Source organism: Xiphophorus couchianus, chromosome 11 (assembly GCF_001444195.1).
Source record: "Xiphophorus couchianus chromosome 11, X_couchianus-1.0, whole genome shotgun sequence".
Lineage (NCBI taxonomy): Eukaryota > Metazoa > Chordata > Actinopteri > Cyprinodontiformes > Poeciliidae > Xiphophorus > Xiphophorus couchianus.
The window spans coordinates 29,894,377-29,909,877 of record NC_040238.1 but is presented as its reverse complement, the minus strand read 5'-3'; the positions used below and the strand labels follow the sequence as shown (position 1 = coordinate 29,909,877).

The window sequence follows — 15,501 nt, the reverse complement described above, 5'->3', positions numbered from 1 at the left end:
TCCACGAAACATTTCTTTTATGTCCTCCTGAGATTTGTATCCAAAGTGCGTGTAAATTATAGGAGCCTCTAGATCCGCCCGCCTACGTAAGTCTGACACACTTCTTTTACGCACGAGGATCTCCCTAAAAATCTCCCCCCAAATATGTGACTTGAATACAACCTTGTTCTGGGGCGCAGTTACGCACGACTCCTTTTAAACCTCTTTTTTTTTGGTTCCGTACTAAGATGCGATCGTTCTTTGATCTATTTGGTAGCGTTTTAGCTTTAAAATCACAATACGGTGCAAAAAAAGAGAGGGAAAAACGTGCGCTGCATTCAATATTTCTGCCGTTTTAATGCAGGCAGCTGCAGTGATGCATCACCTCGTCTGAACATCACGATCCACTAATCGCTCAAACTGCTGGCCACGTTTTAATCCGACTACAGGTGTCAGCTGACATCTTTCACACTCATCGTCTCTCAAATGATAATTGAGAAGAGGGATGATCGTTTTCCCCTAAATCTGATGTTTTGACCCCGAAACGCAAGATTGCAAATGTATATTTTACAAGCTTTTGCAAAACCTACACACTCACAAGCTGCAAGTGCTTCTGGGATCTTATTCTGATCAGCTGATTGGGTCTGACGTTATCCCTGACCTGCCTTCAGACAGGGATGGATTTCATACTCCTTCCTTAAAATACAACAACAAAACTTTATTGTGTAAAATTTCACCCTCTAGAACGCAACAAAACATACTATTTTAAATATCCTTTTTTAAGTCCTGCACAGTGATTCGAGCTATACTTTTCCTCCGCTTTATAAATAGCTGCACTCCGTTTCAGTGACGTGGGATACGCACGTACATGTGTAGGTGAATCTTTGAATGAGCCTCCCTCCCTCCTCTTCCACCTCCCTCCGCTCCTCCTCCCTCCTACGCCCCCACCCCCCTCCTCTACTAGATACTACGGGATCTCTATAAAAAGCCTACGGTTTGATGGGAGAGCCCGGTCTGTATTGGGAGAGCGACTTTGGAGAAGACGGACGGCAGTTTGGCGGGGATGAAGAGACCGGAGAGGGAGAGATGTTTCTATGCAAAGCGCGGCCAGTCAGGAAACTTTAACTGAGGTAAGTTCAAGTCCTATTTACTCGGGAGGAAAATGTACGTAAAACTTAGTGTAATTAATACATCTAAAAATGAAGCGTTTAAGGATTTTCCTTTTTTTAAAGTAAAAGATGCTTAAACTAGTTTTCTCGTGGAGAGCCGCTGGTTGGAAGTTGGTGCAGTGTGAGTCATTTTCTCTCCCACACCTGAAGTAGATTATCTCTGATGGAAATGGAAACTAGGGGCAAAAAATGTCTGCTGTCTCTTTTATTTCTTTAAACCACCCAACTATATATATATATATATATATATATATATATAGTTGGGTATACATATATACATATATATATGTATGTATATATATATATATATATATATATATATATATATATATATGGACGCTGGTTAATTGATGTGTCTAATTACTACTTTAGCTTTATCAGGATGGAAAGATGTGGAAATGTCACAGTGTAGTGTACAGAGATGTGCTCAGAAAGTGAGTGGGGTGGGTTGGTGGGTTGGGCGGATGAGCGACTCCTTTAAAATCTCTTGAGGCACCGGGAGGTTTCCGGTGATAGTGATGACATTATTTCCATCCCTTTCTTCCGGTGGCGCGCTAAACTGCTCTCTCTCTCTCTCTCTCATCCCCTTTTCTCCTCAACTCTCTCCCCCAACCCCCCCTTGTGCACTTCCGGTCGGCGTTTCCTTCATCTTTTTTTTTCTTTCTCTGAGATCTAATTTTGTGACGTCGTCAACTGGTGAAGTCATTCCTGCGTCATTCTTGCGCACTTTGCAGATGATACGCAGTCACCTACTATAACCCTTTTAAAGGCATTGTGCTCGCTCGCCCGCCCGCTCACGCACGCACGCGCGCACCGCAGTGTGATCTTCTGGGAGATGTGCGCGCGGCTGGCAGTGCATTTACAGCACGAGGGTGGGAGTGGGTGGTACGAGTCAATGAAACCCCCTTGTTCATTCACAAGTCTTTGTTAATGCATACAGTAGCTCTGACTTTGGTCGTGGCGGTAGTAAAGTGTTGAGAAAGAAAAATCATAAAACTGCTTCGTAACATTTTTAAATTAAATTATAACAAAAGAAATAGGGCACGTGTTGTTCAATATTGAGGAATAAACAGCGTTTTTAACATTTATCATGCCATTTCTAGAGCGAACCGAACCGAACCGGTGACGTGTAGATTTACGACCGGTGATGCCCAACAACGCACTCGGAGTCCAGCATTCGCGCCCTTCCTCATGTAAGCACGCGCATCTCCTCGCGGTTTCTCCCCAGCGCCATGGAAACCGAGCTAGACCTAGTCACTGCCCACGCGCTCTGATAAGACGCGGCAGAATGAAGCGAGAGCCGATTGGTGCGCCGGTGAGGTGTCGTCACACGCGACGCGCGAACCCCTCGGGGGCTTTCGACCACGTGACGGCAGTCGTTACTTCAGCACCGTCTATTAGGGAATTAGACGTGGTTGTGACAGATGTGAGGTTACATATGCGATGAGGTGAAAGTGCCTTCAGACTAATTGTAATCTCAGGTTAAAGGTCACAGCATAGCTGCAGCAGTGAGGGCAAACAGGACTAAAATTTACCCCCTTTCAGTTGCTGGGGCGGCTAATTCAGCACCTTGGACAGCACCGATGTGACGCTCGGCTTTGTCGCTGTCCAGGCTTTGGTGCTGAAACGAAAACAACTGTGAACCTTTGAAGAGTCTGTAGATAATTTGCAGGAAATGGATAAAACATTAGGCCTGATGAGTGAGTTTGAGTTTAGCTTAACCATGTGACTGCTGATGGTTTTCAAAATTATTTTTGAAGCAGAATGGATGGGGAGAAAAATTATACTTTTCTAAAATTGAATGTAGTTTTCAATGTAATTATGGAGATTATTCAAGTTAAGTTAAACATGAACACACAGCCTGCAAAAAACTGGAGGAAGAAGGTAATGATGGAAGTCTGGAAGAAAGAAAGTGGATAAAAAGGTGAAAAAGAAAAATGGAGATATATTATAGAAGACAGAATGAAAGGATGACACAAAAGGAAGGGAGGAAAGAAAAATAAAAAAGAATGATGTGAGAAAGGGGGGAAGCAAATTGGGAAGGATGGATAAAAAAGGGAATGTAGTCTAGATAAATACGTTTTCCTCAATTTGTCTCCATTATTTCCATGTTTAGAAAGATGTGAGCAATACCTAAACAACATTTTATAGTTTTCATTCTTTTCTGGCCTTTTCAATGTGTTATAAAAACCCTTAAATTATAATTTTAATTCAAAGGTTTTCTACCCAGCTAGCTAAAAACTGTTAACAGGTTTGGCAGGACCATCATGGTCTTCATAAGACAGCATAGCTGTAGCAGTGGGGGCCGATTGGTCTTCATAAGACCATGATGGTCAAACCTAGTTCAGTCATTATTGAATGCTTCTCTGTTTCTCAGAATATCTCCATCACATGGACACATTTAAGCACTAACTGGGTCAGGGACAGGAAAACTGGGGGTGGGTGATGCCTCAGGGCAGCCTTGCCAAAAGTTAGTCTGAAAAAAGGAAACTTGAACATTTTAAAAAGTTTTTCAGAAAAAAGAGGAAGCAAGACAGATATTTATTGCAAACTGAAATTGCAATTTGGTCTCTTGACTTACATAATTAAATATATTCTCAAACATCTAAAGCTGTGACAGAAAACATTTAGGAATATCAAAATGTAATAGAACTGAATTCAGTACTAGTTAAATACTGCCAATTCACAACAAATGTAAACTCAAGGAATTTTACAACACAGTTTTAAATTGATATAATTTTATATAGAAATATTAATCTACAAAAATACACATCATATCAGCTCAGTCATATAGATAGAGTTACATTCAGATGCATTCATCTGAACAGGAAATCTGCCCTCTTGCATTAAGTGAATAACTTTGTAGCAATCTCTGTAAACTATTTCATAACTTAAAAATGAACTTGCTAAATTCTAAATTAACTTACTGCATTTAAATAATAATGTTTCAACTGGTGCTTAAACCTTAAGCAAACAGAAGATTCCAAAAAAAAGTATTATATTTTTATTTTTTTTATCCGCTACTTCCCTCCCTGTCTGATTAGATTTCAACTGTCTCCTTTCTTGGTAAGTAGTTTTATTTTACCGATAGTAAATCTTTCTTTTTCTCTCTCTCTCTGCTTGTTGCTGCAGATTTCCACATGGAAGAGGACTTTGCTCCCTTCTTTTCCTCATCCTGCCAGCGCATCAGCACCTTGGCTTTAGACTGCTTACTGCTTATACAGTGTCACAGTACAGTAACAGTCTACAGTCATGGCTACTGAAGCCTGGCGATTCATCAGACACCTCTGCGAGGGGAGTGTAGATGTGGAAAACAGCCCAGTGACAGTGCGCAGTGCTTTTAAAATGGCCGACCTGATAGCAGAGTGTCAACGTGTGAGTCAGTGATCTCGCTCCGTCTCTCTTTTTCTCTCTCTCTCTCTTTCCTTCTCTCCCGCTGTGTCTGTTTTTTCCCTCCTGCTAAGAGAGGAAACCTGTGTGGGCTTGCATTGGGGGAGTCCTGCACCCTGCAAGTGCGTAACGTTCACACTAAAACCAATGAGACGTTGCAGTTTCCAGTTACCATGCCAACTCCAGCTCCACCTCAACCCGGCTGTCTCCATGGTGACCGTGGCTTTAGATTGTTACTCTAGCAACAGCACCATGGTAACAGTCTACAGCCATGGTCGTTAGGGGCAGATGTCATCAGGAGCAGAAAATTTGAGGTCAATAAGTTTTATGTGTTTGTTAAAGAAAAACATTGAAAATTCTTTTTAAATAGCAATGTTATCTATCTATCTATCTATCTATCTATCTATCTATCTATCTATCTATCTATCTATCTATCTATCTATCTATCTATCTAAATACATACACAATCAGGAATTATTAATAATAAATAGTTTGAATTTCTATCATATGCTCCAACAGATGGAATCAATTATTTAAGAGGAAACAATTGGAAAGGGTTTAAGTTTATTTTATTAATCAGTTTATCAATAGTTTTATTTTGTAGAACATTATACTAATCCTATGTACAGTAGTTGTGCAGTCAAGCATGAATTAATTTTCTCATGTCAAGTTTCATTAAAAGGAATTTGACTTAGATGGTCCAGCTTTGATGAAATGAGCCTTTGGATGCGCTACGTATTGATTATTGAAGAATAAGATAAAATCCAAAGTCAGGCCTACATTTAAACCAGCAGGGATAATAACAACAAAAAAGTTTTTATGTTTCACAGAATTTTCACCTACAAAATTAATCTTCACTTTTTCATTATTATTCAAAATCCAGAGCATTTCTTTGTACCTTCAGTCATTTAGGACACATGTGCACACACTTTGCTCCTTTTTAACTTTTTCTTTATTATGTATAGCATGTTGTTTATTCATTACAGTACAGTGATCAATGCAACCAGTATGTGCTGCACAGATGAGTCAGCTGGCTCCAGCACCTGTTCTGCTCTCTGTTTACCAGACCAGAGCGGCTCTACTTCAGAGCAGCAAAGCCAGGAATCCCCTTTGGGCATCAGCTCTGATATCTGCAGGCAGATTCAAGAACATTCTGGCTGCTACACCGGTGGAATAACACATACGTATAGAAATGCACACACAGAAACATATATACTTGGTATCAGCATGCAACAAACACATATACTCAGAAATAAAATAGATCCAAGCACTCAAACGCTGCAATATCCAGAGTTAGCCTGCCCTCTGGCGGGCAGATTATGTCAGTGTTCTGAGATGTAATTTATTCAATTAAACATCTTAAAAATAAATTTATGAAGGTCTTTTGAATTCATTTTGAGTCTGATTTACTAGAATACATGACTTCTGTGACAGATAAGACAAGATATGATCTCTCTTTGGGATGTAGAAAGAGATGTTTATGCACCTTCATACAAAATATCTATCTATCTATCTATCTATCTATCTATCTATCTATCTATCTATCTATCTATCTATCTATCTATCTATCTATCTATCTATCTATCTATCTATCTATCTATCTATCTATCTATCTATCTATCTATCTATAAAATGTCATGACATTATCAATGCTTTTGTTTTTCAAAAAATGTTTTTCAAAGCAATTATTGTTTAACAGATAGGAGATAAAATGTCAATGGATTGTCTCCAAAGTTATCTAATTAATAAAAAAGAATGCTAAATAATTAAAATGACCACAGGATATTTTTAAATCATGAGAGATTTAGATTGAAATCCGCCAGTTACCAAAAAGTCACCATTTTTACATTGAACCAGTTGATTTTATTTTTAGACCACTTCTACAGTAAATATATAACTTATAAGTATGAATTCATCCAAATATTTCTTTGGATTAATTCATCAATTCATCCAAAGAATTTTTAAAAAGTAAATACACTTACTTTCTTTAAAGGTCAGCAGTACATGGTTATCAAAGATTAATGAATACCAAATATTTAACAATCTCAGGTTAATGGTAAAATGCACCAGGTTACCATTAACCATCCTTCTCACCCATTCCCAATACAAATGTAGAGAACCATCTAAATTATGAGATGGATTATTGAATCAATCAATCCTCTGGGTATGATAGGTTATTATAATAATAATATGATATAGTCTTTCACATATGTATTTTAATTTGACCATATTCACTGTCTTTTTACTTAAACCAACATATTTAATGTGCACTGATTTTCTGAGGTGCTGTAAAGTAAATAAAAACTGATGATCAGAAGTTTGGATTTGTCGTTTGTCCTCGGCCCCCTGCACTGTAAAAGCTCATGTGCTGATCAGTGAACAACAGCACATAAACTCTTACTGTTCAGGGCAAAGAAGTATTTAGTTCCAGGGCAATCCTTCTAAAAACCAACCAAACAAATTACTTACCTGCTGGTCCTTGTTATCTCATAAACCCAGTGCTGCCCTCCATATGGCTGTTCACCGTTGAACAAACTTTCAGGTTGAAATGTTTCAGATTTTAAACTAGATCTGATTGTCCTTAAAAACAAATCTTTCAGCTTAAATCTCTCTTTTTTTAGAGAGTTGAGGTATCTTCATTGGTATTACCAATTGGCATTATCAATATCAATCTGAAATCTATAGCCATAAAGTCAAACAGTGGTTACACTTTGCAAAACACAGAGGAGGAATCACTCCCTTAAATGGCAAAGTGAACAATCAACAAAAATATGTTCACTTTCTTTTTTTTTTAATTTTTTTTAGCATTTGCTATATATTACCTAAATCAAAAACCACTAAGGCATTGAATCAAAAGCTGCAAATTAGATACTAAATCCAACCCAGGAGGGCAATGATTCCTAACACTGTGCACATTTCATGGGGGAAAACCCATTCTCATTACCAGACATCAAAACGAGGAACTGAAAACGGTTTCACGTATTACAGCATCCCACACTGTACCACCATGGGCAGACAGCCATATTGCTCAGGTCAAAAATCCACCATTGATTTATCTACAAATAACACCGAGCCATGCAAGTGGAAGGAAAGTTTCTCACCTCTCTTATCTCCTCACAACTGTCTGAAACCAACCACAATTGCACTCATATTTTTGTGTTTAGCATGAGCCAAAGCATGCCTTACTTGTTTCCACCACTGCCTGCAGTCACGATGACTAATATTTACCCTGGTATTGTCAGTCACGCACCAGCAGGACAGCCAAACCACAGCTATCCATGCCAAGGACCCTGACCATGTTCGAAAACAAGTCCAACTGAGGAGGCAAGCACACAAATGACTGCAAAGGATTTTCTACACCAGACATGGGAACGACCTAATCCATGTCCTGAATTCACCTCATCTCCCCCTTTTGGCGCCAAATCAACACAAACCCAAAGGAACGATTGCATGTGTTAAAGGGACAGAAACACTCACACTGAGTGATGAACGACACCAGGAGATCAGGTCCACTTTTAACTGTTATATGCAGTTTTTCCAGGGTATTATCTCTGTCAATGTTACTTTATTTAAAAAAAGCAGATAAAAGTTAAAAATAGGAATAGAGGCAATCATAGAATATACTTCAAGTGAAGTGTAGTCTCCTCTGTTTTAATCCAGGAGAATTTAGTTGTGAGACCTAAATGCTCTTGCTTGAGAATTGGGGAATCAGAGCTCCTTTAAATAAAGAAGGTCAAGCCTGTAGGAATTTATAGGTATTCAATAAATGCAGAAAAACATGCAAAAATTCAAACATCTATCATTTATGTGGCTGCAGGTATCTAACATAAACCTCTGAAACTGTCAACATGTGAGATAAAGAGAATGGACTAAAGTAAAGGAAAGTTCAGCGTCCACAAAAACAAGAAAACCACAGAGGAAAACCAAAACTATGTGAGAACTATAAGAAGACCAACGTTCACCAGTACAGAAGGGAAAAACACAAGCAGTCACCCACCCACATCCACACACACGCACAAATACTCTGTATGTATCATACAATGTTGATTTCTAAACCAATTTCATGCCAATAATTTATATCAGTTGACTAATGCTGCTGTTTCTTTTCTTTTAATAGAAATTCAACTGACATCTTTAAATAGGCTCCCATCTGTTCCTGCTCTTTATTTGTCAGCGCGCGCCACATGTGCCAGACACACGGCAGATCCTTCCAGCACGACCTCACAGTGTGAGGCATCTTTTCCTCTTCTGCGGTAAACTGTGCAGGCAGGCAGGCAGGCCTGTTCACAGCGAAGCCCAGTCACCCACAGAAACAGACAGAAAATAAAGAGGCATGGTTTTAATCCCATGTTAAGACTGGACACAGGCCCTAGCTCTGCAATGTCTCATCCTCTGCAGCAGCGCACAAATTCAAGTGGGTAAGTAGTCACTTAAACTAAAAGCTTTACAATGATCAGCATCCTCTTGCTGATTGTTGTAATGGTAAAGGACAATAATACAGATGAGCAGATTAAAAAATGAATTTAAATCCAAAAGTTGTTTGGCCAGTAGATTAAAAAATAAAGTCCTCAGCTGAATGGATCAAAGGTTTTATCCCAGGTAGAATGGTCAGCTTTGGTCTCATCTCCGTGTCCTGGCCCGTGGGATGACCAGGCTCTTTGGAGTTTAAGTTCAACTCTTTTATAGACACGCACGCCTCCAAATCGCCCCTCCCCTCTCTTCCATCTCCCATAACAACAAACGCTCCAAAATCAAAATAGAGCCCATCTGTGCCCCGACACACCCCTCTGGCTCCCTGCTTCAACTCCCCCGAGGCTGAAGAATGGGGGAAAAAGTGATAGCTTGGTGGTGGAGAAAACTTAAAGCGTGTCCTCGCTCTCCCCTGTTTCAGCTGCAGAGAGTGGAAGAGAGAGGCTGGGTAACTCCACCCTCATCCGTCTCTGTCTCATTCCATTATTTCCCGTCTGTTGTGCAACAGGAGGAACGGATTCCTGAGAAGAGAGTCACGGCTCTGTTGTAAAACTTACTGGCAATGGTGACCCTCTGTGTTTTTCTTTTACTGTTTCCCCTTCCCTCACTCACTCTCTCCATTGCACTCCACTTGTTATCAAAACCATGTGTACGAGTGTGTGTGCATGTGTCTTATAAGGTCTTGGAGGGACACAAGGGCCACAAGGGAACTCTGGAGAGAGTGAATATGAGTGGCTGAAAAGCTGAAAACCCCCCAGATGTGCACAGCAAATTAAATGCAAAAATAAACAAAACAAACAAAAAAAACCCAATGAAAAGTTAAGTGAGTCACTGCAGGTTTGTGAAAGACAAGAGCTAATGTGGAGCATTTATGGTGGAATTTTATGTTAACAGAGCAATTTAGGTTTATAGCTGTGTATCATAAACACAGTTGATCACAAATCAGTCTCACAAGCTTTTAAAAAAATGTTTTATAGTTTTTCAACCCATCTGGATGATGAATTCTTACCCTTTATTTCCTAAGATAAAACCAAGGATGAATTGCTGAATCTTCAATAATCACTGACTGAATAATTAAACTAATTATTGATGAAAGAAAGAGAAGCAAAAACAACCCCAAACTACTTCTCAAATTCTACTGGACGACTACAGATTAAAGGTACGTTTTGTGACAATAGATCTGCACTGAGTAAAGATCTAATATTTATGAGGAGTTTATTAGTGTTTGAGGAGTTTAATCAAACAGGTTTTGAGTTTAACATTTTTTACAATCTGAGATGGAACAGAAGGCAAAAAAGAGGCATTCCTAATCATCTCTCAACACAAAGATCTGCCACTAAAGAAACAATTCAACACCTTACAAAGATCTAGATTAAGTTGTCACTCATGATTATCAATTTCTTGGCTGGACAAGGTGTTTAAAACAACCAGAATTATCACTAAGAAGTACACAGGATTTCAGTTCTGGTGCATAATGAGTTTTTAACAATCATAGTTGTAAATCCGTCAAAAGCAATAAGCAAAATCACATCACTAATCTAAACTTTTGTCTCGTCTCAGACAGAACCTTTCACATTTGTTGACAACTATAAACAGAGTGTGCCATACAACAATCAAGCTTGTGGCTTCCTCGTTTTATGGAGATTTTTGAGAATGCCACCTGCTGTAAATAAGAACTCATTCTGAGAAGACATCTGGTGGGACATAATGAAGAAACCTGACGACAAACCGGAGCTCGTGTTAGAAATGTAGGAAACGTATGCTTCAGTTAAATGTGTACGGAACAAGACAGAGAATGATGCTGAGGAAGAATCTGAGATGAGATGAAAGAAAAGGAGAGCGAGGTCGAGAGGAGGGAGACAGAGAAAGCACACATCTGGAAACAATTGAAAGAGAGGAGCCTGACGTGCACATGCTTCAGCTACAAAAGAACAACACGTACTTGAACCCTGTGTAGTTTCTGCCTCTCCACAAACCTGTCTGTGTGTGTGTGTAAGCTCTTCATTCATCAACTAAAGTCACAGAATCATTCCTGTAATTCTCAGGATGTGTGCCAAAGTCAGGCTGTGCAGAGTCAAACCTAATAAACCAGGGTTTCGACTTTGGTTGTGATAAAGATCCGTCAGCACTTTTCAACAATTGTGCTGCAACTGTTAGCAAAAAATAAATAAAATAAAAAATTCAGGGGGTGTCATGTGGTTTTTATAAACAAGAGAAGATGTGACTAAAAGCTTAAAGGAAAAAAAAACCCACTTATGATTCCAGAGTAACTCTGCTGCTGAAAAGGCTGAGTGGATGTTTGAAACGGATCATTTTAGGGATTATTGTTTTTTAGTCAATTCCACAATAATCCCTAAAATAATCCTTGAAATGTAAAAATAAATTAAAAAAATAACTTTGAAACCATCAATATATAGAAAAACCAAAATGCTTTAGAAAAAATGTTCAGACTATTAATTTTTACCTGTCATTTACAAGACAGATCAATTTGATGGAGAGTGTTTTCAAATCTTGCCAGACTTTCTCTGCTTTAAATTATGTTTCATCGGATGGTGAGTCTCTGACCCAGTCAAGTCTTCAACATCTTGTAACAACTAGATTTATCTCCATCCAGTTTCTCACCAACTTTGACCAGCTTCCTGCTGATGCAAAGCATTCCCACAGCATGATATTACCTCCACTATGTTCATCATTTACTAGTGTTCAGGTTAATTAGTGAAGGATACTTTTTTGTTTAGCTTTTGTTGAGTATTTTTTATAATTATGTGTCATCATATTAATCTTTTTACCACAAACTACAGAAATACAGTTGAATACCTTAAAGTTCCCATACATTTAAACACCATTTTAATTTAATTTCAAATACTTTAGGTATGCATGTATTTATATTAATAGAAACGATTGAAAATCCTCACACAAGCAGACCTTAATAATCTTAAATAATCTTTTTTATTGCTCTTTACATTAGATTTTCCCTGAGCAAGTTTACATTGAGGTTACACCTGACAGCTGATCTTATTCTTTTAGATTTATAAGACAAAAGAATGTAAAAAGGTCCAGATCCAGATCCAATCTGTGTCTGGACCTAGTTCTACCAGTGATTCAGTTTTTATTCTGTTGCAGCATCTGACAGAAAATCAGTGATTATGTTGTCTTACTGGAACCTCTTCAGAAAGTCCTGATACATTTGCCTGTGAGCAGCTGCAGCAGGAACAAAATGGCCTCCAGGATGTATGAGGACCTGAGGGTCCTGGAAGCAAGGGAGAAGATCCCTGCTCATGCTGTCAGGAATGACCCTGTCCTCCAGTCCGAACACGTGCAGAGACGGAATTTGGAGCGGCACCTCGTAAAACTTCTGATGCTCCTCACAAGCACTGCGAAAACCGGCAACAAGGATGGCAAAGCGGAAGTTGAATTCCAGCTCCAGTTTTTGCTCCTGGAGTGAACACAGCATGGCAACAAAAGCTGCTCCCTGACTGAATCCCAGGACGCCATCAAACGGGCCCTGGGTCTTCACGGCTTCTCTCACTGCCGATATGCTGTCGTCGAGGCCCGAGCTTTTCTCACATTGCTGCTGAGCGCTGAAGCTCCGAGCCTGAATGTCAGAAAACCACCAGCCCCTGGGCTCTTCGTCGCCCCCTGCTGTTGGAACTGAATTATTCTCCACGTTAGAAACCTCTTAAAAAAAAAGAAAAGAAAAAGAAGAAATTCACATTACTGTAACAGTCCACAGAAAAGTAATAAATAATGAGACAGTTTTCTTTGATTTATAGTAAAGAAGCAAGAAAACATCTTTAAAAATGTATTAATTTTAAAGCTTTGACTTCTGTACGAAAACAAACGTGTATCAGTAGTGCTACAACTACTTTATTTGCAACTAAATTTTTTTATGTATTATATTAATATGCTTTGCTGCATTTAAGAAAAAAACAAACATTTTATTTAAATTTATTTCACATCTTTACTTAATTTCCAAACTATTTGATAACTGACATATTTTTGCCTTACACTGATAGCCACATAATAGTGTTGAGTGGAGACAACATTTTACAAATGCACGTACCACTTTGGCTATTTTATGTGACAGATCAACACAAAATAATCCATTACATATTGAAAATGTTATGTGTGACATGTTTTTTTATTCAGCCCAATTCAAACGTTCTCTGCAGCAGCTACAAGTCTTTTGGGGTATATCTACCAGCTTTCCTCCTCTGGAGAAGTAAATCTTTGCCCCCTCTTTTTGCAAAATAACTCAAGCTCAGTTGAAGTGGATGGAAATCTTCTGTGAGCATTCAACAGATTCTCAGTTGGATTTGACTGACCCATTTTTACACATGGAAAAGTTGTTTGGCTCCTATTTGACGTGGGAGAGAGGGTTAAATTAACATCTTTAAAAGAAGCGAAGGGACTGTTTGTTATTCTTTAGGACAAATTATCAATGGAAAATGTAGATATTTCTAGATGGAAAATGTTAGGTACAAGACAAAGTATTCTTTTTTATTTCACTTCCAGTTTAACTTTATAGGTTTTATTACCACAAACATCAAGGGACAAATTAAACTGATAAATACAGGACAGATTTTCGAAGAACGCTCTTGTTTTTATTGCTGCAAATAAAGTCAAAACACTTTCTACATCAATAATGTGAAAAATATTTGACTCACAATGTTAGGAAACCATACACTTTTCTTTTATTAAGCCAAGTGTCTGAGTAGTTTTTTGTACTTTACTTTATTAAAATATCGAATGTTTAAGCAGTTTTGGCCTGAGGTGAGAAAAGTTTGGACTTCCTTGTGCTCAATCATTCTATTGTAGCTTTGGCTGCATGTTTAGGGTTTCTTTCCTACAGTAAAGTGAACCTCTGTCCATATTTTTAACAACTTTCACTGATGATAAAAACAGATGCTGCCTCCATCATGGTTTACTGTGGGTATGGTGAGTTCACGGTAATGTTGCAGCGTTAGTTTTCTGCAGTGCGTAGGATTCCTCTCTGCCATAAGAACCTGAATATGGGCCAAAAAGTTCTGTTTTGGTTTCATTTAGCTTATTTTCATTCAGCTTCCATATATCACATACTGTGTGTTGGTCTGTCACATAAAATCGCAAGAAAATAGAGTGAAGTTTGTGGTTGTAACGTAACAAAACGAGAAGTATTTGGAATAGAGTGGTTCAGTTGGCATGTTGAGTTTCTTGTTCTGTAATGTTTCCTTTAAAAATGACCCACCTTCTGTAGCAGCTGTCCGCACGGTGAGCGGTGCGGTGATGTAAACCAGCTCCAGCTGCTTCTTCAGCAGCTTCCGCAGAGCCCCGGTTTTCTCCCGGAACGAGCTCCCGTTCTGACGGTAACCGTGAATGCACAGGACCCGGAGAGGAGCCATGAAAAGCCGCTTCTGCACCTTGGTTTCGGCTCTCCTATCCGCGGAGGGATATTAACCCAACACTTAACAATTACAAATTACAGGCGCAACCGTAACTGGTCAATTTAATGCACAGAATAATAAACAAAAGCAACGAAGCAGTACTTAAATTCCTGAATTTAATAAAACTTAGGAACTACGGGGAACTGAAACTTACAGGACATCAACCGGAAACAGCAAGTGCTTCCGTTTGGAATTTTCAGAGTAAAATATCTTTTTTTCCCCCAGCCTGTATTCTTGAAAACACGTACTGTATTGCCAAAGATCCATCCATCCATCCATTTTCTGTTCACCCTTGTCCCTAATGGGGTCGGGAGGGTTGCTGGTGCCCATCTCCAGCTACGTTCCGGGCGAGAGGCGGGGTACACCCTGGACAGGTCGCCAGTCTGTCGCAGGGCAACACAGAGACATACAGGACAAACAACCATGCACACACACACTCACACCTAGGGAGAATTTAGAGAAACCAATTGACCTGACAGTCATGTTTTTGGACTGTGGGAGGAAGCCGGAGTACCCGGAGAGAACCCACGCATGCACAGGGAGAACATGCAACCGGTCTTTCTCCATGCAGAAAGACCCCGGCCGGGAATCGAACCCAGGACCTTCTTGCTGCAAGGCAACAGTGCTACCAACTGCGCCACTGTGCAGCCCGTATTGCCAAAGATTTTTGACCGAATAATTTGGTAATAATTTGCATATTATTTAAAAGTTATCTTAAATTCAACCAGCGTTTAGCCAACGTGTGGGCTCTAATTGACATAACCGGCTGCGCCCACATGCAGAAGTAGATCAAACAAAAAATAGTTATATTGATATATTGCTACCATTCAGTAAAGAAGAAATCAAATCTATTATTAAACAAAAGGTTAAGGAAAGATGGCAGAAGCAGTGGGAAAAAGATAGAACTGGTAGGTGGCTTTACAGCATTCAAAGAAAAGTTGGTGCAATGAGGAGAACAGGACGAAACAGAAAAGAGGAAACCATAATGTCCAGATTACGGTTTGGTCATAAAGGGTTAAATTGTACATTAATTAAAATGGGAAAACATCCAACAGGAAATTGTGATTTTT

General features: G+C 39.1%; 1 protein-coding gene and 1 long non-coding RNA gene across 2 annotated transcripts; one reads left to right on the top strand and one right to left on the bottom strand.

The window, feature by feature from the left end:
• The first annotated feature begins 1,006 nt into the window (after positions 1 to 1,006).
• On the top strand, positions 1,007 to 6,855 carry LOC114153494 (uncharacterized). The gene is made up of 2 exons (XR_003597333.1): positions 1,007 to 1,109; positions 4,281 to 6,855. It is a non-coding gene; the product is annotated as an uncharacterized LOC114153494 (long non-coding RNA).
• On the bottom strand, positions 5,482 to 14,610 carry ovca2 (OVCA2 serine hydrolase domain containing). The gene is made up of 4 exons (XM_028032078.1): positions 14,586 to 14,610; positions 14,236 to 14,423; positions 8,669 to 12,686; positions 5,482 to 5,668 (listed from the first exon to the last, which is right to left on the bottom strand). The coding sequence occupies exons 2-3, from the start codon at positions 14,387 to 14,389 to the stop codon at positions 12,163 to 12,165; spliced, it is 678 nt and encodes a 225-aa protein (XP_027887879.1). The 5' UTR covers positions 14,390 to 14,423; positions 14,586 to 14,610; the 3' UTR covers positions 5,482 to 5,668; positions 8,669 to 12,162.
• Positions 14,611 to 15,501: the final 891 nt, after the last annotated feature.

What these genes read in the sequence shown, in the direction of transcription:
- ovca2 (XM_028032078.1), bottom strand. Translation starts at nt 14,389, where the DNA reads ATGGCTCCTCTCCGGGTCCTGTGCATTCACGGTTACCGTCAGAACGGG. An exon ending in GCGGACAGCTGCTACAGAAG is followed by an intron (nt 12,687 to 14,235) that starts GTGGGTCATTTT and finishes TTTTTTTTTAAG; the next exon opens with AGGTTTCTAACGTGGAGAAT.